Source organism: Muntiacus reevesi, chromosome 9 (assembly GCF_963930625.1).
Source record: "Muntiacus reevesi chromosome 9, mMunRee1.1, whole genome shotgun sequence".
Lineage (NCBI taxonomy): Eukaryota > Metazoa > Chordata > Mammalia > Artiodactyla > Cervidae > Muntiacus > Muntiacus reevesi.
In genome coordinates, this window is record NC_089257.1 from 10,621,136 (window position 1) to 10,643,757 (window position 22,622).

Consider the following 22,622-nt stretch of genomic DNA (forward strand, 5'->3'; position numbering starts at 1 on the left):
TCACAATAAACTGTGGAAAATTCTGAAAGACGTGGGAATACCAGACCACCTGACCTGCATCTTGAGAAACCTGTATGCAGGTCAGGAATCAACAGTTAGAACTGGACCTGGAACAACAGACTGGTTCCAAATAGGAAAAAGAGTATGTCAAGGCTGAATATTGTCACCCTGCTTACTTAACTTATATACAGAGTACATCATGAGAAACGCTGGGCTAGAGGAAGCACAAGCTGGAATTAAGATTGCCAGGAGAAATATCAATAAACCCAGATATGCAGATGACACCATCCTTAAGGCAGAAAGTGAAGAAGAACTAAAAAGCCTATTGATGAACGTGAAAGAGGAGAGTGAAAATGTTGGCTTAAAGATCAACATTCAGAAAACTAAGATCATGGCATTCCACCCCATCATTTCATGGCAAATAGATGGGGAAACAGTGGAAACAATGGCTGATTTTATTTTGGGGGCTCCAAAATCACTGCAGATGGTGACTGCAGCCATGAAATTAAAGGATGCTTACTTCTTGGTAGGAAAGTTATGACCAAACTAGATAACATATTAAAAAGTAGAGACATTACTTTGTCAACAAAGGTCTGTCTCATCAAGGCTATGATTTTTCCAGTGGTCATGTATGGATGTGAGAGTTGGACCTTAAAGATAGCTGAGCACTGAAGAATTGATGCTTTTGAACTGTGGTGTTGGAGAAGACTCTTGAGATTCCCTTGGACTGCAAGGAAATCCAATTACTCCATCTTAAAGGAGCCCAGTCCTAGGTGTTCATTGGAATGACTGATGTTGAAGCTGAAGCTCCAGTACTTTAGCTACCTGATACGAAGAGCTGACTCATTTAAAAGACCCTGATGCTGGGAGGGATTGAGGGCAGTAGGAGAAGGGGATGACAGAGGATGAGATGGCTGGATGGCATCACCAACTCAATGGACATGGGTTTGGTGGACTCCGGGTGTTGGTGATGGACGGGGAGGCCTGGCGTGCTGCAGTCCATGGGGTTGCAAAGAGTCGGAAACGACTGAGCGACTGAACTGAACTTAACTGCTTATCTCTGGTAAGCAATTTAAAACAAATTATGAGGCATTTAATTTAATAAATTTAATTTTTTAATGACCATAACAAATCTGTAGAAGTCAGGAGAAGGCAATTATGATTTAAAATGCACAGAATTTCAATTAAAAAGCAATTTACTGAAAATTGTTGACACATCATAGAAAGGAAGGATTTTTTAAAAATATTTTCAGATAGTCACCAAAGAGATATAACTGTTTGCAGATTTTAACTTGAATTTACAAACACGTCATATCCAAAGAATTGCAAAATGAAAGTCTAAATCTTTCCCATGTATCAAAAGCACATTCATCTTAGACTTCATTGACAAAGAAATAGTCAAAGGTTAATCTTGGTAGTGTACACAGTAAACTGCAAAAAGGTACATGTGAAATGACAGAAGTATTGTTCTAGCATATAATATGTAAACACACACATACACATAGCTATCAATGTAGAAGAAACATACAAAGTTGTTAATTTTGGGGGCATTTCTATTTCCTTACATTTTCAACGTTTTTCAAGTTTTCTGCAATATTGACAGGTACCATTTTAAATCCAGACCTGTGAGGTGCTGAGTTTTTTCTTAGCTGTTTGTGTGTTTGTCCTTTAAATGAACCAAAAGTAATTGTTTACAAACAAGAGAATATTCTGTAAGAATAAGACACTGTGCATTAAAAATACTGAAGAAATAAGAGTGTTCTAATGATAAGGGTCTGCCTTTAATAGTACTACCTTAAACACTTAATCAGCTATATGATTTAATCTTTATAAAAACTCTATGGACCTGGAAACATAATTTATTATGTCTGATTGAGGAAATGCTTTATTTAAGAGTTAAACAGTGGAAAGAGTTGCAAATCTAGAATCAAATGTCTGGAGTGTTTGGTTCAAAAACAAGAGCACTCTGGCATACTGCTTTTCCACAATGTAAATGAAATAATTTATAAAACTGTTCTCATAGTTCCCAAAATGAAGCTTTTTTCCATCATAGAATTCTCTGAATCTGCATGATATACTTTAAAAGATGGTAAATATAATTTTTATTTTGCTAATCAGTTACCCTTAAAAACAGATACATTTGCACCATTGATTTAACATGTGTCAGTGTTTCCAATTATAATGTGGACTTCTAGAGGCATGTTCTAAAAAATGTCCAAGAAAATATTTGGTCAAGCAAAAGATAATTCTACAGAATAAATGAATAAATAAAGAACAAGTAGTCTTCAATTCATTTCTGGAGAAACAAGAAGGAAACACCATAGAGGGAGGAAGAATAAATAATAGCTTAAAATTTCATGATCACTGTTATTTTAATTGCTTGGAAGCCTTTCTTTTCTGAATGACCCTACTGACAGCATTTTTTACTTCTTTGTTTCTAAGACTGTAAATGAGGGGATTCAGCATGGGGATGACAATAGTATAAAAAACAGAAGCCACTTGATCCTTTCCCAAGGAGTAGGACTTTCTTGGTTTTAAGTAAGTGAAAACCATAGTGCTGTAGAAGATGGTGACCCCCAGGAGATGGGAGGCACAGGTAGAGAAAGCTTTCTGCTTCTCTGAAGTGGAGGTAATTTTCAGGATTGTGGACAGGATGGACACATAGGACACAGATATTGTGATAAGAGACACCACGAGGGTGGAGCCAGCAAAAATAGATATTGTGATTTCAATATCACGTGTGTCTATGCAGGACAGGGCTAAAACTGGGGGTACATCACAGAAAAAGTGATAGATTACATTGGAGTCACAGAAATGCAGTTTGTTCATGCAAAGCGCATTGACAATGGAGTCTGTAAAGCCAAACAAATAAGATCCAAAGACAAGAGAGCAGCATCTCCTGGCGGACATAACGACGGAGTAATGCAGAGGGTTGCGGATGGCTACACAGCGATCATAGGCCATCGAGGAGAGAAGGAAACACTCAGTGGCGCGCAAGAAGACAAAGCAATACATCTGGGTGAAGCAGTTCGTGTATGAAATATTTTTGATAAAAGTCAATAAGTTGTCTAAGGTTTTAGGGGTGATGACACTTGAGTAACTGAGGTCAAGAAATGACAAGTGACTGAGGAAAAAGTACATGGGTGTGTGAAGCTGAGAGTCCAGGCAGATTATCAGGATCATCCCCACATTGCCCAGCACAGTGATCAGGTATATCAGGAGGAAGAGGGTGCAGAGGACCAGCTGGATCTCTTCCGAGTCTGTCAGTCCCATGAGGATGAAGTCAGACACAGGAGTGATATTCCTTCTGCCCATAGTGTTCAAATGCACCAAACTGTTAAGATATCAAAGTTGAAGCTTATCAGAAATTACTTCAAAAATGTTTGTGTTGCTATATATGTCGTGGCATATTTATATTTCTTTAATAATGCAAAAAAAGCAAAATGGCTTCCTGAGGAGGTCTTACAAATAACTGTGAAAAGAAGAGAAGTGAAAAGCAAAGGGGAAAAACAAAGATATTCCCATTTGAATGCAGAGTTCCAAAGAATAGCAAAGAGAGGCGAGAAAGCATTCCTCAGTGATCAGTGCAAATAAATAGAGGAAAACAACAGAATGGGAAAGACTAGAGAACTCTTCAAGAAAATTAGAGATACCAAGGGAACATTTCATGCAAAGATGGGCTCTATAAAGGACAGAAATGGTATGGACCTAATAGAAACAGAAGATATTAAGAAGAGGTGGCAAGAATACACAGAAGAACTGTACAAAAAAGATCTTCATGACCGAGATAATCATGATGGTGTGATCACTCACCTAGAGCCAGACATCCTGGAATGTGAAGTCTAGTTGGCCCTAGGAAGCATCACTACAAACAAAACTAGTGGAGGTGATGGAATTCCAGTTGAGCTATTTCATATCCTGAAAGATAATGCTGTGAAAGTGTTGCACTCAATATGCCAGCAAATTTGGAAAACTCAGCAGTGGCCACAGGACTGGAAAAGGTCAGTTTTCATTCCAATCCCTAAGAAAGGCAATGCCAAAGAATGCTCAAACTGCTGCACAATTGCACTCATCTCACAAGCTAGTAAAGTAATGCTCAAAATTCTCCAAGCCAGGCTTCAGCAACAGGTGATGTGTGAACTTTCAGATGTTCAAGTTTGTTTTAGAAAAGGCAGAGGAACGAGAGATCAAATTGCCAACATCTGCTGGATCATCTAAAAAGCAAGAAAGTTCCAGAAAAACATCTATTTCTGCTTTATGGACTCTGCCAAAGCTTTTGACTGTGTGGATCACAATAAACTGTGGAAAATTCTGAAAGAGATGGGAATACCAGACCACCGGACCTGCCTCTTGAGAAATCTGTATGCAGGTCAGGAAGCAACAGTTAGAACTGGACCTGGAACAACAGACTGGTTTCAAATAGGAAAAGGAGTATGTCAAGGCTGTATATTGTCACCCTGCTTATTTAACTTATATGCAGAGTACATCATGAGAAATGCTGGGCTGGAAGAAGCTGGAATCAAGATTGCCGGGAGAAATATCAGTAACCTCAGATATGCAGATGATACCACCCTTATGGCAGAAAGTAAAGAAGAACTAAAAAGTCTCTTGGTGGAGTGAAAGAGAAGAGTGAAAAAGTTGGCTTAAAGATCAACATTCAGAAAACTAAGATCATGGCATCTGGCCCCACCACTTCATGGGAAATAGATGGGGAAACAGTGGAAACAGTGTCAGACTTTATTTTTTAGGCTCCAAATCACTGAAGATGGTGATTGCAATCATGACATTAAAAGATGCTTACTCCTAGGAAGGAAAGTTATGACCAACCTAGACAGCATATTAAAAAGCAGAGACATTACTTTGCCAGCAAAGGTCCATCTCATCAAGGCTATGGTTTTTCCAGTAGTCATGTATGGATGTGAGAGTTGGACTGTGAAGAAAGCTGAGCATGGACAAATCGATACTTTTGACCTGTGGTGTTGGATAAGCCTCTTGAGAGTCCCTTGGACTGCAAGGAGATCCAACCAGTCCATCCTAAAGGAGATCAGTCCTGGGTGTTCCTTGGAAGGACTGATACTGAAGCTGAAACTCCAGTACTTTGGCCTTCTCACGTGAAGAGTTGACTCATTAGAAAAGACCCTGATGCTGGGAGTGATTGAGGGCAGGAGGAGAAGGGGATGACAGAAGTTGAGATGGCTGGATGGCATCACCGACTCGATGGAGATGAGTTTGAGTAAACTCCAAGAGTTGGTGATGGACAGGTGTCAGGAGCCGTTATGGGAGGTCCCGCCCGTATTGAGGTCATGAAGAAAATACCGGGCAGGCAAGGCCGTCCGGGACCCCATCCATGACGAGGTCATGAGGAAAGAACCTGACAGGCAAGGCCGTCCAGGTCATAAGGGACCCTCCAGGTTGGCCTCGGCCTCCACCCCACCCTGTATCCTCCCCTCTTTTCTGCTGTTGTTCTTGTTTACCCTGCTGCGGATTCTTGTGTTGCCTGCCGAGAGCTCTCCTGCTCCTCTTTCACTGAATGAGGATCAACTTAAAACCCTAATTAATAAATCTCCTGGATGCTGGTACCCTATGAAGGAGCCAGGGATGAAGGAAATGCTTCAATTCAAGCCCTTTTGCTGGCATTCTGGCTTGTTTGATAAATATGTGCTCTCATTGCACAAACTACTCATGATTGTTCTAAACATCCTAAGCACAGTACACTAACAAAAGAAACTATTAAACATAGGTCCCCCCGCGGGGTGAGAAAAGCTCCACGAATAATAGCCACAAATGTGCCTAATAGAAAATAGTTTAGATAGAGATTAGCTGGCGACTTCTTACAGGTAATTAACTTTTAGACTAAGAGCCTGTTTTGTGCCATATCTGCAGTTTTTGCAATCCTTTGCATTTCTGTTCTGTAAAAATGTAATCCTATCTAGTTCCCATAGAGATGACATCCAATAGAAAGAAAACAGATTAACCACAAAAAAGACAGGGTCAGATACTGAAGTTGCTAAAAGTTGCACCAGGTGCAAGCCACACATTGTCAACAGGTCTGAAAGCCAAAAGATATTATACATAGAGATTAGCCATGAAAAAGGCCCTAATAGGCACAGAGCCCTTTGGGGGGTGAGGAAGCCCTATTAGAGAATACAAAAAAATATTGTTTTAAAAGTGGTTATTAGATCAACGTTTGATTGATGTTAATGTCCTGAGGTTGTGCAGTGGACACTATTGTTAATATAGTTGGAGATCTAGAAAAATAAGAGTTTAGCCCTAGTGTAAAAACAATAAGATAATTATTAATTTTAACCAAGAGTGCTAAACAGGGGCTGCCTCTCCAGAGCCGCAGAGTCTTTGTGTGCTAAACTTTTTAGATAAATTTAGCTGAGAATTTCTGCAAAAAGACTGTCTTTTATGTTAACAGGATTGTCTTTCTATTATGTTACAACTTGCTGTACCATGAGACTGCCAATTTTCTGTTTTCTGCTAACCTCTAGGCCAGAAGATAATGTACAAAAAATCTATGGGAAAAGACTCTCATAAACAAAAATATACAGAGCACACCTGCTTTCGTGAAGGACAAGCTGATGTAATGTTAAACTAAGTCTGTATGCTTATCTCCCCCTTAGAAATGTACCGACTTAGGGCATAAAGTCTATGGTGAAAAATAAAGTAACTGCCAGACTCTGCTTCACATTCCTGGTCTGGTCTCTCTCTCTCTCTCTCTCTCTCTCTCTCTCTCTCTCTCTGTCTCTCTCTCTCTCTCTCTCTCCCCCCCTAGCAGACTTGGCCCTATCAAGGCCGGTCCTACGTGTCTCTCTCTCGCCGACACCGTTCACCCTGAGGGTTCCCCTGGATCCTGCTGCGGCTGGATCCCGGCAGACTGGGAGGCCTGGCATGCTGCGATTCATGGAGTCACAGAGTTGGACACGACTGAGCAACTGTACTGAACTGAACTGAATGTTTCTTAGAATTGGTGATAATGAAGTATGGACTGTGTACAAAGAGAAAAATAATAATTTGATTCCCAAATATAGGAAAAGATGCAAATTGATATTTGAATACAACAAAAGGTAGTATACTGAATAATTTGTATAGTCCTGACACAGTTCTAAATGTTTCCCTTTATTAATGCATATAATGACCATGAGATTATTATACTATAGTAATATTAGCCACATTTTTCATATGAGAAAAGGGAACATAATTTGTGTAATGTATCCATAGTTACAACTATTAGATGTTGGCTCTGTATTTCTACCAAGATAGATTGACTCCATAGAGCATGTCCATAATATGACTGTCATAGTTAATTTCAAATATGCCTATTAAAATGCTATATACATATAATAAACAATCATAGTAGAATATTTTTAATATACTATGCTCTACTATTTTCCCCAATATTATTTAATACTAATGAAAAATAACTTTCAACCTTTGGACTTTAGTAGCTTGACCACATACTTAGCATTAATTTCCAAAAGACACAAACTTATCATAACCTGGCCATTCAAAATCAAATTTCTTCCAAAATTATATTTTTAAATTGCTGAAATACCATGATCATAACAACTCTATATTTCTGGGTCCGTCAGTCCTGGCACTACCGAAGGCAAAGATATATAAAATGATATTCACATGCATACTTTTCTGATATTATCCTTACTTTATTTAATTTCAACTAAAACCTTCCAATTTTGAGAATAATGCTTACCAGGAAGCAAGGTTGATCGAAAAACACTTTTCTTCTGCATTATCTGTCCAGAAGAATGTCAACTTTAACATTTGCTCACAAGTAAAGTATCAAGACCATTTCAGTTGAAAATTTCTGTAATATAATATTTTTTCTTTGAAATAAATTCTTTTTAAGTTTTAGTGCAGTCATTTTGTTTTATTCTGAGGGAAAAATTAATCAACCTAGAAAGTTTGTTAAGTTTCTGATCAAATGTAACATCTGCCAGGAATTTATGTCTAAAATGGATATCAGAAGCAGAGCAGCATATGCCTTGCCTCTTATCCTAATAATTCCAGGGCACTTCACATACTGGGAATAGATGATTGCAACACTCGGTCCTCCCTGTGGACCAGTTTTCAAGGACGAATTCTTGGCATATTTCCAAGGGCAAAAGGGAATTGGCATGTCTTCAAGGACTAATGCAGGTGTGCCAGGTCATGAGAAACTAGATGTCTTCCTTTCCAAGACCCATAGTGGAGGGCCTAATAGTTTGGTCTTCCTGTGTGATGCTCTAAATATTGCCTTGGGTGGTAGAGAAACTATTTTCAGAAAAATACTTGCTTACTCTATGCCTGAAAGTTTCAGGGAAAGAGTGATACATATTCACAATGATTCTTTTATATTTAATTGTGTGACACTATTATGGGAGTAGGCATTTTCATTAGAAACAAATTGAGAATTTAAGAAAATTGAAAGAATGATGTGAAAATTTTCAAAACTTTTGTAACATTTTGATAAATTTCTCAGGATGATTTTTTTAATAGAAAGCTTGTTTGCATACCTGTATAATTTCATAATTATTATCATACTGAGTGCTCATTACCTACCCTTATTTGATAATTTACATTTCATAACATACTATGACCAATGTTATTCTAGCCTCTAATAAAACCAATAATTTCACATTTTATTTATTAACTGATACCCCATGACCAACTTTATTCTAGTGAAGTTTTCTTCAGATGTTAAGAATTTTATTGAATGTTATTCATCCAAGATGAGACAACAAAAAAAGACTATAAAAAGGGATAGACTAATTAGATTAAAATACTCATGAATCTTTCATTAATTCATGATAATTAAACCAATTTTCATATAGATTTAAAAGTGACTCTTACTGGAAACTCTGGTCATACTCCAGAATTTCAGAAGATAGTTTGTTTGGAAAAAAGGAAAAAATTGTGCATTTATTGTACTTATAATGAATTTTGGAAGAGCAATTATACTCACCCAAACTTCATTCTGCTAGAACAGGTGTGAAATAAAATTCATATTTTGTGATGAGATAAGAAAAATTATAAACAAAAGCTTTCCTCTGACCTTTCACCTCCTCTCTCCCCTCTCCTGTGCATGTGTATCTGCATTATGCATTGGCCAAGCCTCCACCAGCAACAGAAGCACCTGCTCAGCCTTAAAAAGCAACATTTTTCTAGCATCAACAGAGCAACTCCTTAAGATATTCCTTCTTGATCTCATATGGGACCACTATGACCCATGACTTCCCTGATGGCTCAGATGGTAAAGAATCCGCCTTCAATGTGGGAGGTCTGTGTTCAATCCCTGGGTCCGGAAGGTTCCCTGGAAGAGGAAATGGCAACCCAGTCCAGTATTCTTGCCTGGGAAACTCCATGGACAGAGGATCCTGGTGGGCTGCAGCCCGTGGGGTCATAAAGAGTAAGACTCAACTGAGCAACCAACAGTTTCACGTGCACCATGACCCATTATTGCTTAGATCTAGATTGTATCCACTGTCAAATATACATCATTTAATGTACATGTCTCCGTCTCAAAACTTATGGAACTGTCTTTTGACTTCTAATGGGCAGAAGAGTTCTTGGAGATTTCTGAGGAGTTGTCCTCAGGTTATAATCCTCGACTTGAATAAAATTTTCCATTTTTTTTTTTTTTTGGAGTAACCAATTAATTTTTCACTGAAAGCAACTCTTTGAGACCCTACGGACTCTAGCCCACCAGGCTCCTCCATCCGTGGGATTTCTCAGGCAAGAATACTGGAGTGGTTGCCATTTTCTTCTCCAGGGGATCTTCCTGACCCAGGGATCAAACTCAGGGCTCCCACATTGCAGGCAGATTCTACCCTCTGAGCCACCAGGGAATCCAGTCTTCTTTAGATTAAAAAGCCAGAATAAACTTACTTGATGATAGATAACTTAGAGAGTTAAGTCAAATAAGAAGCTAATGGTAATTTTCAATGTAAAAGCCACATCAACAACCATAATATTAGCGTTAGCCACTTAGTTGTGTCCAACTCTTTGCAGCCCCATGGACTATATAGCCTACCAGGTTTCTATGTCCTCTTAATTCTCTGGGCGAGAATACTGGAGTGGGTAGCCATGCCCTTCTCCAGGGAATCTTCCCGACCTGGGGATTGAACCAGGTCGAGAGCATTGCAGGCAGATTCTTTACCCTCTGAGCTACCTGGGCTTCCCTGTAGCTTTTGGTGACTATAATTTTGTGACTATAATTTTGACTATAAATGCGTGATTCTAGTTTGATGACTATAATTTTGGTGACTGAAAAGTTACCAGGAGCAAGTCACTTGCTTAATATTTTCCCATCATTGAAATTTATCTTGATTATGTTCAATTTTTTTTTTATGATTTGGGGCCATTATTATACCGTTTATTGTATAGTAGCAGAAACCAAAGTCTAATCATAGATTTAAAAAAAAAAACTTTCTTGATTTAATATGATATAATTTCATTCTCTAATTTATTAGTTTTAACTATGCCATCCACATGCATTCCTTTCTCTCTTGGGTTATTTTTTTTTTTTTTTCTTTCTTCTTTAATGAATGAAAGAATGTTTCTGTTTTTCTCTTTGGATGCTGCTGCTGCTGCTTAATCCCTTTATTCATGTCGAACTCTTTGCAACTCTATGGATTGCTCACCAGGCTCCTCTGTCTTTTTGGATAAATATTATTAAATTATCTTTTTTGTTTTCTAATTCATTCATTGTTATCTAAGTTGTATCACTTTGCACCTACTTTATGAGATTCGTGGGGAACAAAAAATAATTTTCACTCTGCCCGTTCAGCTTTTTGGCTGAAACCCACCTCCTTGTAATGAAAGGCAGATGACCATAATAAAAACAAATAGAAATTTAGTAACATGTATGCCCCCTTTATACATGGGAGACACCCAAGAAAACAGTAATTCTCCAAAAAGGGTCCAAGCCACTACCTTAAATACCATCTCCAGCTAAAGATAAAAGAAGATGTGGGAGGGTGGGAGCCAGCGAAAGAATAGTAACCAAGAGTACAGTTGTTAATGCAGACTCAGTTTCATTCCTTCTTCACTGAATAGAGATTTAGTCATCTTTCTCTTCCTCGTACATAAAGGGAGGCAAAGTGAAAGTGATAGTCAGCCAGTCATGTCGAACTCTTTGTGAGTCTTTGTGAGCTCATGGATTGTATGTAGCCCGCCAGGCTCCTCCGTCCATGGGATTCTCCAGGTAAGAATACTGGAGTGGGTATCCATCCCCTTCTCCGGTGGATCTTCCCAGACTAGAGATCAAAACCAGGTCTCCTGTGTTGCAGGCAGATTCTTTACTGTCTCAGCCACCAGGAAGAGTATGAGTGTTAGTCACTCAGTTGTGTCCAACTCTTTGCAACCCCATGGACTGGATTGTAGCCCATCAGGCTCCTCTGTTCATTTGGATTCTCCAGGCAAGAGTACTGGAGTGGGTTGCCATTTCCTTCTCCAAGGGATCTTCCCCACCCAGGGATTGAACCCTGGTCTCCTTTATTTCAGGCAGATTCTTTACCCTCTGAGCTACATGGACATGTCCCCTTTAAATGTAAATGCTTCCTACAAAAGGATAACTTCTATTCAATTTCCAGAACATCTTCTGTGTCTACTGTTTTATTTTTATTTATTTTCTTAATAACAAGATAATACTTGAGCCTAGGAAGCACCTATTGGCATTGAAAATTCTGTTCCCTTTCAGGATGAATTTATTGTTTTTTCTCTAGCACCTAGTAATACCTGCTTGGCCCATTCTGGAAAGATGTATATTAGAGGTTTTGAGGGACGGCACAGATAGAACACTTCAAAGAGAGAATGAGGAGAGGTCACCAAGGATAAACTTGAGGTGTATATAAAAATATGTATACATATGGACATTTAATCATAGCTCGACAAGTGAAATATATTTCTACATTTTATGATTAACTGGAAATTTGTGGTATGTTTCTGCTCTTAGAGAGAGATTAACAAGTAAACATTAAAACATAAAAATAGCAATTTGATATATAATTTTATTAATACTAAATAAATATAAAGGCCTGAAATGATCTACAGAATACATACACAGTGCAAGTGAAAGTGCATACAATTAGAACTGAGGAAAATATAGGTAAATATAAATAAATTTCAACAGCTGACATTTTTCACACAATTGTAAAAATTTGAGCATTTTAGTTATAGTGCATAAGTGGAAAGCTTTGATAGAGAAAAAATAAAGGGAAATAGTTTAATAATTTTCTGTGATGATGGTGAAATATGATGAAAGCAATTATCTAAATCTGATATTGTGCTTAGAAGGAAAACTGTATGTAGGTTTAAGAAAGGGAATGAGTGATGACTTGTTAAGACAGCCTTAATAAATCTCTAAAATAATACATAGTATATCTCATCAGCTGTCACTTGCAATAGTTTATAATGTAAAATCACGTTGTAAAGTGAAGTTTTCAGGAGTCAGATGTCAGTAATGTAGATCAGAGAAGAAAATTAAAATTTTAAAGCCAAATGTATACATTGTGCACACACACGCATCCTTTCACATGAAATGTCTTCAGCTAGCCCCAAGACTGAAGACTGTTTATTTCTGCAGGACGTTGGTTTGTGATATATGTAAGATACATGAGAAGCCCTAACCAGTTGACTGCGATGATTACAAAACACATCAACAAAGTATAAATCTACATACACTCGTTTCCTTATCCTAACCATTAAAGAAAAAAATCATTTGGAAAGAAATCTATTAATCACTATGCCATTTTTAATCTATAAGTAAGCAATGTTTTTGAAAGAATTCTAGAAATAGAATTTTCAATTAATGTTTTTTGAGTGCTGATATGCATAGGATTGACTAAATACCAGGCAAGATATAAACATGAATAAGATAGAATTCTTAACCTTAATGAATCCATCACTATGTTTCCACAAGCCAAAAAAGCAAAGAAAGCATTTACTTATATGCTGCATGTGTCGCGTTTGTTTCATGCTGTGGAGAGAAAAACTATGACTAAATAAATTTTTCTCAAAGAGCTTACAATCTTGTTGAAGGGAGAGACAAATATTTTAAATACATGTATTTTCTCCTAAAAGAACTTCATGAAATTAATCTTTGGTTCCTTTCAATAAATGTTTTGACTGCTCAATTTGTTTCATTACTTCTCAATGATTCATGCACAGTGAAGGCAGCAATGGGGATTTCATCTTTTCCAGAGCTCATTTTGTAACAATGTTGGGAAGAATACATTAAACTGGGTTGATGTTCAAGTCTCTTTTCAAGGAAAAGTAAAAGCAAAAATTTAGAAAGATGGTAACAATAACCCTATATGCAAGACAGAAAAAGAGACACAGATGTATAGAACAGACTTTTGGACTCTATGGGAGAAGGCGAGGGTGGGGTGATCTGAGAGAACAGCATCAAAACATGTATATTATCAAGTGTGAAACAGATCGCCTCTCCAGATTGGATGCATGAGACAAGTGCTCAGGGCTGGTGCACTGGGATGGCCCAGAGGGATGGGATGGGGAGGGAGGTGGGAGGGGGGCTCAGGATGAGGAACGCCTGCAAATTCATGGCTGATTCATGTCAATGTATGGCAAAACCACTACAATATTGTAACGTAATTAGCCACCAACTAATACAAATAAATGAAAAAAAAAAAAAAAAACAGTTTCATTTTTAATACCATCGACTTAATGAAGTTTTTCTGCCTGATTTGGAGAAATGAGATCTCTAAATATACCTCCAAAATGGCTTAGGAATTATGCTATGCTAAGGTACTTCATGTTTCTACACACACACATAGACACACACATACACACACATTAAAAAATTATCAACTCTTTGATCTTAGGGAAGCACATTACAGTGAATAAAAATTAAATTCTGTACTCCACTGCAGAAAGGCATCACCTTTATCTTGATACTACACCTGTTCTTGGCCAAAAGGCCGAGAAGTGATCACCTTTATCTTGAAAACAAGGTAAAAATATAGCTTGTCAAAAGACTAGAAAAATGAAAAATGACCAGAAATATAAGAAAAAGCATTATGCTTCTGAAAGATGAGAGAAGAGTAAAAAGGTATATTATTGAAAAAATGCAAGCAAAAATAAATAGCAATTGCTGTAAATATAGAGTCTAGAAAACATGGATATCAGAGCAAAAATAAATCGTAATAATCTCAAGTAGAATTTGTAAAAATAGAAAATAATTAAAATAAATTAGGTAGGTGAAACAATGCACATTTAAAACATTTGAATTTGTTGAGAATTTTGAATTAATACAAGTAATTTACATTTACATTATCTCCTAATAAAGAGTTTATGCTTATGCATATTATTTTTAACATTTAAAAATAGTTACAAAAATCAAAGATTGTTTTACATAGAAAGCAATCTAAATTTCAAATAACAAATGTTTTTATAACCACTGATGCTTGAATAAAATGATCTATGTAGTTACAAAAGTTTAAACAAGAAATATGAAATACCTAGAAAATAAAAAAATGCTTTCTGAAATATGCTTTCAATAGAGAAAATTAAAATTATAATTCAAGGTTATGTATAAGAAAAGCTTTAAAATATAAGAAATTTTAGTATTCTAAATGATTAAAGATTATGCGTTACCAGAGCTTCTGAAGTCGTTGCAAACTGTTAGCTTTATAACTTTCCTCTGCTTAAAAAAAAAAAAAAAAATTAGATGAACCAAGCATTTAGTTAATAATTTATTTTTAATAATCATATCAAATCTATAGAAATCAGCAGAAAGGCAGTAATGTTTTAAAATACACAGAATTTCAACAAAGTAGCATTTACTGAAGCTCATTGACCTGTAACAGAAAGGTAGCCTTTTTAAATATTTTCAGTTGGGAAGGGAACTCCAATCCAAGCCTGAAGGAATATACATAGTATAACTGATTCACTTTGTTGTACATCAGAAAGTAACGCAACATTGCAAAACAATTATGCATCAATAAAAAATAAATATTAATAAAATAGAATTGATATATTCTGGGAGCCGTAAAAGTGATAACACTGCATGCAGAATTTTAACTTATAAACTTACAAATATTTCATGTCCAAAACACTGCAAAATGAGAACCTAGATTCTCCTACAAACAAAACACAGTCCTTTTAGATTTCAATGATAGAGAAATAATCAAAGGTTAAACTTGTAAGTGTACACAGAAAACCTCAAAAAAGGACACAGGAAATGATAAGAATATTGTTCATATACATAATAAACACACACACACACTTATATATATTTAAAACTATCAATCTGTTTACAATAGCTAGGACTTGGAAGCAACCTAGATGTCCATTGGCAGATGACTGGATAAGAAAGCTGTGACATATATACACAATGAAATATTACTCAGCTATTAAAAGCAATGCACTTTTATGCATTTTTTTTACCTCAGCTTGAATGAGGTGAATGAAACTTGAGCCTATTATACAGAGTGAAGGAAGTCAGAAAGAAAAGCAACAATTTAGTATATTAATGCATATATGTGGAATTTAGGAAGATGGTAACAATGACCCTATATGCGAGACAGCAAAAGAGACACAGACGTAAAGAACAGACTTTCGGGCTCTGTGGGAGAAGGTGAGGTGGGATGATTTGAAAGACTAGCATTGAACCATGTATATCACCATATGTGAGACAGAGCACCAGTCCAAATTCGATGCGTGCCAACAGGACACTCAAAGCCGGGGCACTGGGACAGCCCTGAAGGATGGGATGGGGAGGGGAGAGGGAGGGGGGTTTAGGATGTGGGTCACATGTACACCCATGGCTGATACATGTCCTATTATGGCAAAAACCACCAAAATATTGTAAAGTAATTAGCCTCAAATTAACATGAATAAATAAATAAAAACTATCAATCTAGAAGAACACATACAAAACCCTGAATAACTTCTTAGGCATTTCTATTTCCTTAAATTTTTCAAATATCTCCAATATTAACACACTCCATTCTAAATGCAAAATTGTGAAATGCTGTTTTCCTTTCGTTTTTTTGTGTGTTTGTCCGTTAAATCAACCAAAACTAATTTATAAAACTACACATGAATATTTGTTAAGAAAAAGTCATTGAGCAATGAAAATACTGCGGGGATGTGAATGTTCTGATGGTAATGGTCAATGTTTATTCAGTTCAGTCGCTCAGTAGTGTCCAACTCTTTGCAGACTCCATGAATCGCAGCACGCCAGACCTCCTCGTCCATCACCAACTGCCAGAGTCCACCCAAACCAATGTCTATTGAGTCAGTGACGCCATCCAACCATCTCATCCTCTCTCATCCCCTTCTCCTCCTGCTCTCAATCTTTCCCAGTGTTAGTATCTTTTCAAATGAGTAAGCTCTTCGCATCAGGTGGCCAAATATTGGAGTGTCAGCTTCAACATCAGTTCTTCCAATGAACACCCAGAACTGATCTCCTTTAGGGTGGACTGGTTGGATCTCCTTGCAGTCCAATGGACTCTCAAGGGTCTTCTCCAACACAATATTTCAAAAGCATCAATTCTTTGGCACTCAGCTTTCTTTAGAGTCCAACTCTCACATCCATACATGACTACTGGAAAAATCATAGCCTTGACTAGACGGACCTTTGTTGACAAAGTAATGTCTCTGCTTTTCAATATGCTGTCTAGGTTGGTCAAAACTTTCCTTCCAAGGAGTAAGCATCTTTTAATTTCATGGCTGCAATTATCATCTGCAGTGATTTTGGAACCCAGAGAAATAAAGTCAGCTACTGTTTCCAGTGTTTCCTCATCTATTTGCCAAGAAGTGATGGGACTGGATGCCATGATCTTAGTTTCCTGAATGTTGAGTTTTAAGCCAACTTTTTCACTCTCCTCTTTCATGTTCATCAAGAGGCTCTTTAGTTCCTCTTCACTTTCTGCCATAAGGGTGGTGTCATCTGCTTATCTGAGATTATTGATATTTCTCCCAGCAATCTTAATTCCAGCTTCTTCATGCCCAGCGTTTCTCATGATGTACTCTGCATATAGGTTAAATAAGCAGGGTGACAATATACAGCCTTGAGGTACTCCTTTTCCTATTCGGAACCAGTCTGTTGTTTCATGTCCAGTTCTAACTGTTGCTTTCTGAACTGCATATAGGTTTCTCAGGAGGCAGGTCAGGTGGTCTGGTATTCCCGTATCTTTCAGAATTTTCCACAGTTTATTATGATCCACACAGTCAAATGCTTTGGCATTGCCAATAAAGCAGAAATGGATATTTTTCTGGAACTCTCTTGCTTTTTCAATGATCTAGCCTTAAAAAGTTAGCATCCATTAACTGGTTTAATCTTTACAGCAACTCTTTTGGCCTGGAATTGTTGTTTATCCGTGCAGTTTAGGAACTTGAAGCTTAAAGTTTCAGTGATTTTTTTAAAGCATTCTACAGGTAATTGTGTAGAAAGTTTGGAATCTAAATCCTTGAACATTTGGTTCTCAACAAAGTACTCATATTCACTCTGCTCTCTTGCTTCTCCACCAAGTAAAGGAAATGATTTCTGAAACTGGTATCATTTTTCCCAAATGGAACTCTTTTCAATCATAAAATTCTCTAAGGTTTGATTATGCATGGGAATTTGTACAGGAGCCTTCAAAAACTGACAACTATGCTTTTCATTTTGCAAATCATTTGCCCTTAAAAACATAGATATTGAGACCATGGTTTAAACATGTTTCATGGTTTCCAATTATAGTGTAGATTTCTTAAGTCATATTCTTAGAAAGGCCTGAGATTGTATTTATTCAAGCAAAGGATGGATCAATAGAATAAAGAAATAAATAGTTCAATGTGTATTTGGAAAAAGAGCAAGGAAATACACTATAGGGACAAAAAAAATCACAAACAAACAGAGGAGCTTAAAAGTTCAGGATCAATGTTACTTTAATTTTTTGGAGCTCTTTCTCTTCTGTAAGACTCTTCTGAGAGCATTTTTTACTTCTTTATTTCGAAGACTGTATATAAGTGGATTCAGCATGGGGGTGACAATACTATAAAAAACAGAAACTACTTGATCCTGTCCCAAAGAGTAGGACTTACTTGGTTTTACGTAAGTAAAAATCGTAGTGCCATAAAAGATGGTGACTGACAGGAGATGGGAGGTGCAGGTAGAGAAGGCTTTTTGCTTCCCTGAAGTGGAAGTAATTTTCAGGATAGTGGACAGGATGGACACATAGGACACAGCTATTGTGATAAGAGACACCACGAGGGTGGAGCCAGCAAAAATGGATATTGTGATTTCAATATCACGTGTGTCTGTGCAGGACAGGGCTAAAACTGGGGGTGCATCACAGAAGAAGTGATAGATTACATTGGAGTCACAGAAATGCAATCTGCTCAAGCAAAGCACATTGACAAAGGTGTCCATGAAGCCAATCAAGAAGGATCCAAAGACAAGAGAGCAGCAGCGTCTGGTGGACATGACGACGGGGTAATGCAGAGGGTTGCAGATGGCTGCATAGCGATCATAGGCCATCGAGGAGAGAAGAACACATTCAGTGACACCCACAAAGACAAAACAATTCATCTGGATGAAGCAGTTCAGGTATGAAATATGCTTGTTGGAAGTCAGGAAGTTGTCTAAAGTTTTAGGGGTGACGGCAGTTGAGAAACTGAGGTCAAGAAATGACAGGTGACTGAGGAAAAAATACATGGGTGTGTGAAGCTGGAGATCCAGGCAGATTACCAACAGCATTCCTGCATTGCCCAGCACAGTAAACAGGTACATCAAGAGAAATAGGGTGAAGAGAACCAGCTGGATCTCTTCAGAGTCTGTCAGTCCCATGAGGATGAAGTCAGACACGTGAGTGATATTCCTTCTGCCCATAGTGTTCAAATGCTTCAAACTGTTGAGCAATCAAAGTTGGTTCTTACCAGGAATCGCTGCAAAAAAGAGTTGTGTTTCTATGAACAACAAAGCATATTTATATTAGCTTTTTCTGAAAAGGGATAATATTGAGGGGTGTCTCAAGTATGAAGAGAAAAATCTTTACTTGATTTCTAAATATAGAAATGTGTATAAGTTGACATTTAGATGTAGTATATTAAAAGCTACTGTACTGGAAAATTAGAAATAGCCTTGTAGTGTTCTAAACATTTCATTTTATTAAAGCTTTTAATCCCATTGAGAAAATTATGCCATAGATATTAATATTTGTCACATTTTTAGATGAAAAAAAATACATAGATAATTTAGGTAATTTACCAACAGTCAGAGCTAGTACATGTTGTCTCAGTAATTCTATGAAGATAGATTGATCACATAGTGTATGCCCATAATACTAATTTCTACTCATAATTAATTTCAGCAACCGTGAAAAACAAATGCTAGATATAAAATAATGATGAAAGAATTGCTTCAATATACCATGCACAATTCTTTTTTTCCAATATTATTTAATACTAATGAAATATAAATCCGAGCTTTGGAATTCAGTAGGGTGTATTAAAGTGATAAATCACATGTTAGCACTAATTTCCAAAAAAATATGAGTTTTCATAACGATATTCAAAATCAAATTTCTTCAAGAAATTATATTTCTGAAATACACACATTCCTTGCAGACCCTGATTACATCAATGTTATCCTCCACAAGTCCTGGGAGTACCTAGGGTAAGGTTAAATGATATCTGCATGCATGTTTCTCTAATGTCCTTGTTTTATTTGAACCTAACTAAAATTTTCTGATTTTCAGAATAATACTTACCAGCAGCCAGAGTTGCTAGAAAAAAACTATTCCAATATTATCTGACTAGAAGTATGACAAAGGTTCCCTCACAAATAAAATATAGAGACCATTTCAGCTGAACGTTTCTGTAACATAATATTTTTTGATAAGTTCTTTTTAAATTTTAGTTCTTTTGTTTATTCTGTGAGAAAAGTAAATCAATGTAGAAATTTTGTAAACTGCTGTTCAAATGTAAAATTTGTCAGGAAGTTGTGTCTACAAAGAATATCAGGGGTCTAATTGTGCATGAATACAGAGTAGAATACGCCTTGCCTTTCACTCTGGTAACTCCAAGGAACCTCATATACTGGGGACTGGTGATTATGCAATATCTGGTCATCCCTATGGACCAATTTCCATCAAAGATTGCTTTGCATGTCTCCAAGGACAAGAGTTCAAAGACTAAATGTAGCTGTGCTAAGCTTTGAAAAGGTGGTTGCATTTTCCCTTAGGAGCCACACAATGAAGAGCCCAATGCTTTAGTTTTCCTTTGTAATGTTCTAAATTTATTCCTGTGGTAGTAATTATTTCTAGAGAAATGATTAATCTATGACTGTAACCATCAGGAATGGAAAGATACATTTTTTACAATGAAATTTTAAATTTAAATATATGTGTGACACTAAGAGTAAATATGTCCATTAGATACAAAATGAAATCCCCAAATATGAAAAGGAAAATTCTTCTAGGGGTGATCAGAACTGATTTTTTAAGCTATACTGAAGCATCATTGATACAGGAAGATTTATACACATTTACTATATACTGATTAATGAATTTGGACATCTGCACATATCCAAATGCCATCACCACATTCAAGGTTCTAAACATAGCCATCATCTCCAAAAAATTCCCTTGTGTTCTTCTATGCATGTGTGTGTTTTGTGGTAAAAAATGATTTCTAAAGATAACCATCATATACTAAAATATAGCGTGCACAAAAATAAAATGAATACATAACAAAATTCAAAAATGATATGAAAATAATCAAACTCAAATTTTGGTGAATGTCTGAGCTATTTTTGTTCATTGAATGCTTAATTGTATTCTGCTATATTTGCATACTTATCATACTAAATATGCATTTATACTGCATACTTAGTATGCATCTGAATTTTTTAACTAAAATTTCACAATATAATGTGACCAATTTTATACTAGCCTTTCATAAATCCCATAATTAAATGCCTTATGCATTGACTGATACCCCTTGACCAACTTTCCTCCAGAGTTCAGTTCAGTCACTGAATCATATCAACTCTTTGTGACCCCAAGGGCTGTAGCATGCCAGGCTTCCCTATCCTTCACCATCATCTGGAGTTTGCTCAAACTCATGTCCACTGAGTTGATGATGCCATCCAACCATCTCATCTTCTGTTGTCCCCTTCTCCTCCTGCCTTCAATGTTTCCCAGCATCAGGGTCTTTTCTAATGAGTAGGCTTTTCACATCAGATGGCCAAAATATTGGAGCTTCAGCTTCAGAATCAGTCCTTCCAATGAATATTTAGTAATTATTTCAAGATTGACAGGTTTGATCTCCTTGCAGTCCAAGGGACTCTTAAGAGTCTTCTTCAACACCAAGTTCAAAAGCACTGATTATTTGCTTTTCGGCCTTCTCTAAGGTCCAACTCTCACATTCATACTACTGGAAAAAACTACTACTACTTTTTCCATGACTACCGGAAAAAACATAATTTTGACTGTATGATCCTTTGTCAGCAAAGTAATTTCGGCCCCTCCAGAAATGTTCATCAAATATTAAATATTTCATTGAGGATTATTTGCCCAAGATGAAGAATACTCTAAAAAGGGGTAGACTAAATATCAGATTACAATATTATTATAAATTTTCTGCTGATTAATGATAATGAAATCAATGTTTATGTAGATTTAAAAGTGACTTTTCCAGGGAAGTTTGCCTATACATCCAGAATTTCAGGTAATAATTTATTGGTATTGATTAAGAAGCTACATTTTTATGTGTTTTACATTTGATGCAAGGCAACTGTATTCCTCAAAAGACAGTGCTGCTAAAACAGGAATCTCTAGAAATTAAAATGCCAGTGTAAACTTATCTGACAACAGAAACTTTGGGAGTTAAACCAACTGAGAAACTCTCAGTTGTTTTCAGTGTAAAGTCACCTCAAGAACCATGGTGATTGCAAAATTACCAGAAGCAAGTTCTTGCTCAGTAATGTCCCAATGTTGAAACTCATTTTGTTAAAGTTTAGGATTATGCTTTCAGAATATTTATTTATTTGACCATGACCATTTATTTTATCATGTTGATACCAAGTCCTCATAAATCTGAGCTCTGCTGCTGAGTTTACAACTAATAGCTATCCAAAATGTTATTCCCTTCCTTGTCCAACACCTGTTCCCCACAAAGTTGAGTATTATCAAAGAAAAGAGGGATTGAGACCCAGCAGGACCTTGCGGGGCCCTCCCAGGTACAAATGCAGTTTCTAGTCCACAGTTTCCTATTTGTAGAAAGAAGGTTTTCATCGTCCTTGACCTTTCCTGAGTTCTGAAGGGCATATTCAAACAGTAACTGTTTAGGTCAGTGAACACATGGGGAAAGAAACAGTAGTGTAGTAATGGGCCAGCGTCCAGCTTCCTCCACAAGGGAGGCACATAACCGTGCATGCCACTGAGATCTCCTGTAGGAACTAAGACCCCACCCAGGTGGAGGACGGAAGCTTCAGGCTAAGCGCAAGAACCAGGACCCCAGACCGGTTGGTACCAGAAGGCAGATCCCTGGAGCACCACCCTGTGACCTCACCACCAGCCATCAGAGCAAGGCCACGTATCCTGCAGACTGCCTGCAAATTTTGCCTGTAAAACTTCTCCTTGAAAATCCTCTGGGAGCTTGGGTCTTTTGAA

The 22,622-nt window shown here is 37.0% G+C and overlaps 2 protein-coding genes across 2 annotated transcripts; both read right to left on the reverse strand.

Moving 5' to 3' along the window:
• Window positions 1–2,367: 2,367 nt before the first annotated feature.
• LOC136175211 (olfactory receptor 8H1-like) lies at window positions 2,368–3,315 on the reverse strand. The gene has a single exon (XM_065945535.1). It carries the CDS (start codon window positions 3,313–3,315, stop codon window positions 2,368–2,370), a length of 948 nt encoding a protein of 315 aa, XP_065801607.1.
• A 14,575-nt stretch (window positions 3,316–17,890) lies between these two features.
• On the reverse strand, window positions 17,891–18,838 carry LOC136175212 (olfactory receptor 8H3-like). Its single transcript, XM_065945537.1, has one exon. It carries the CDS (start codon window positions 18,836–18,838, stop codon window positions 17,891–17,893), a length of 948 nt encoding a protein of 315 aa, XP_065801609.1.
• Between the last annotated feature and the right edge of the window lie 3,784 nt (window positions 18,839–22,622).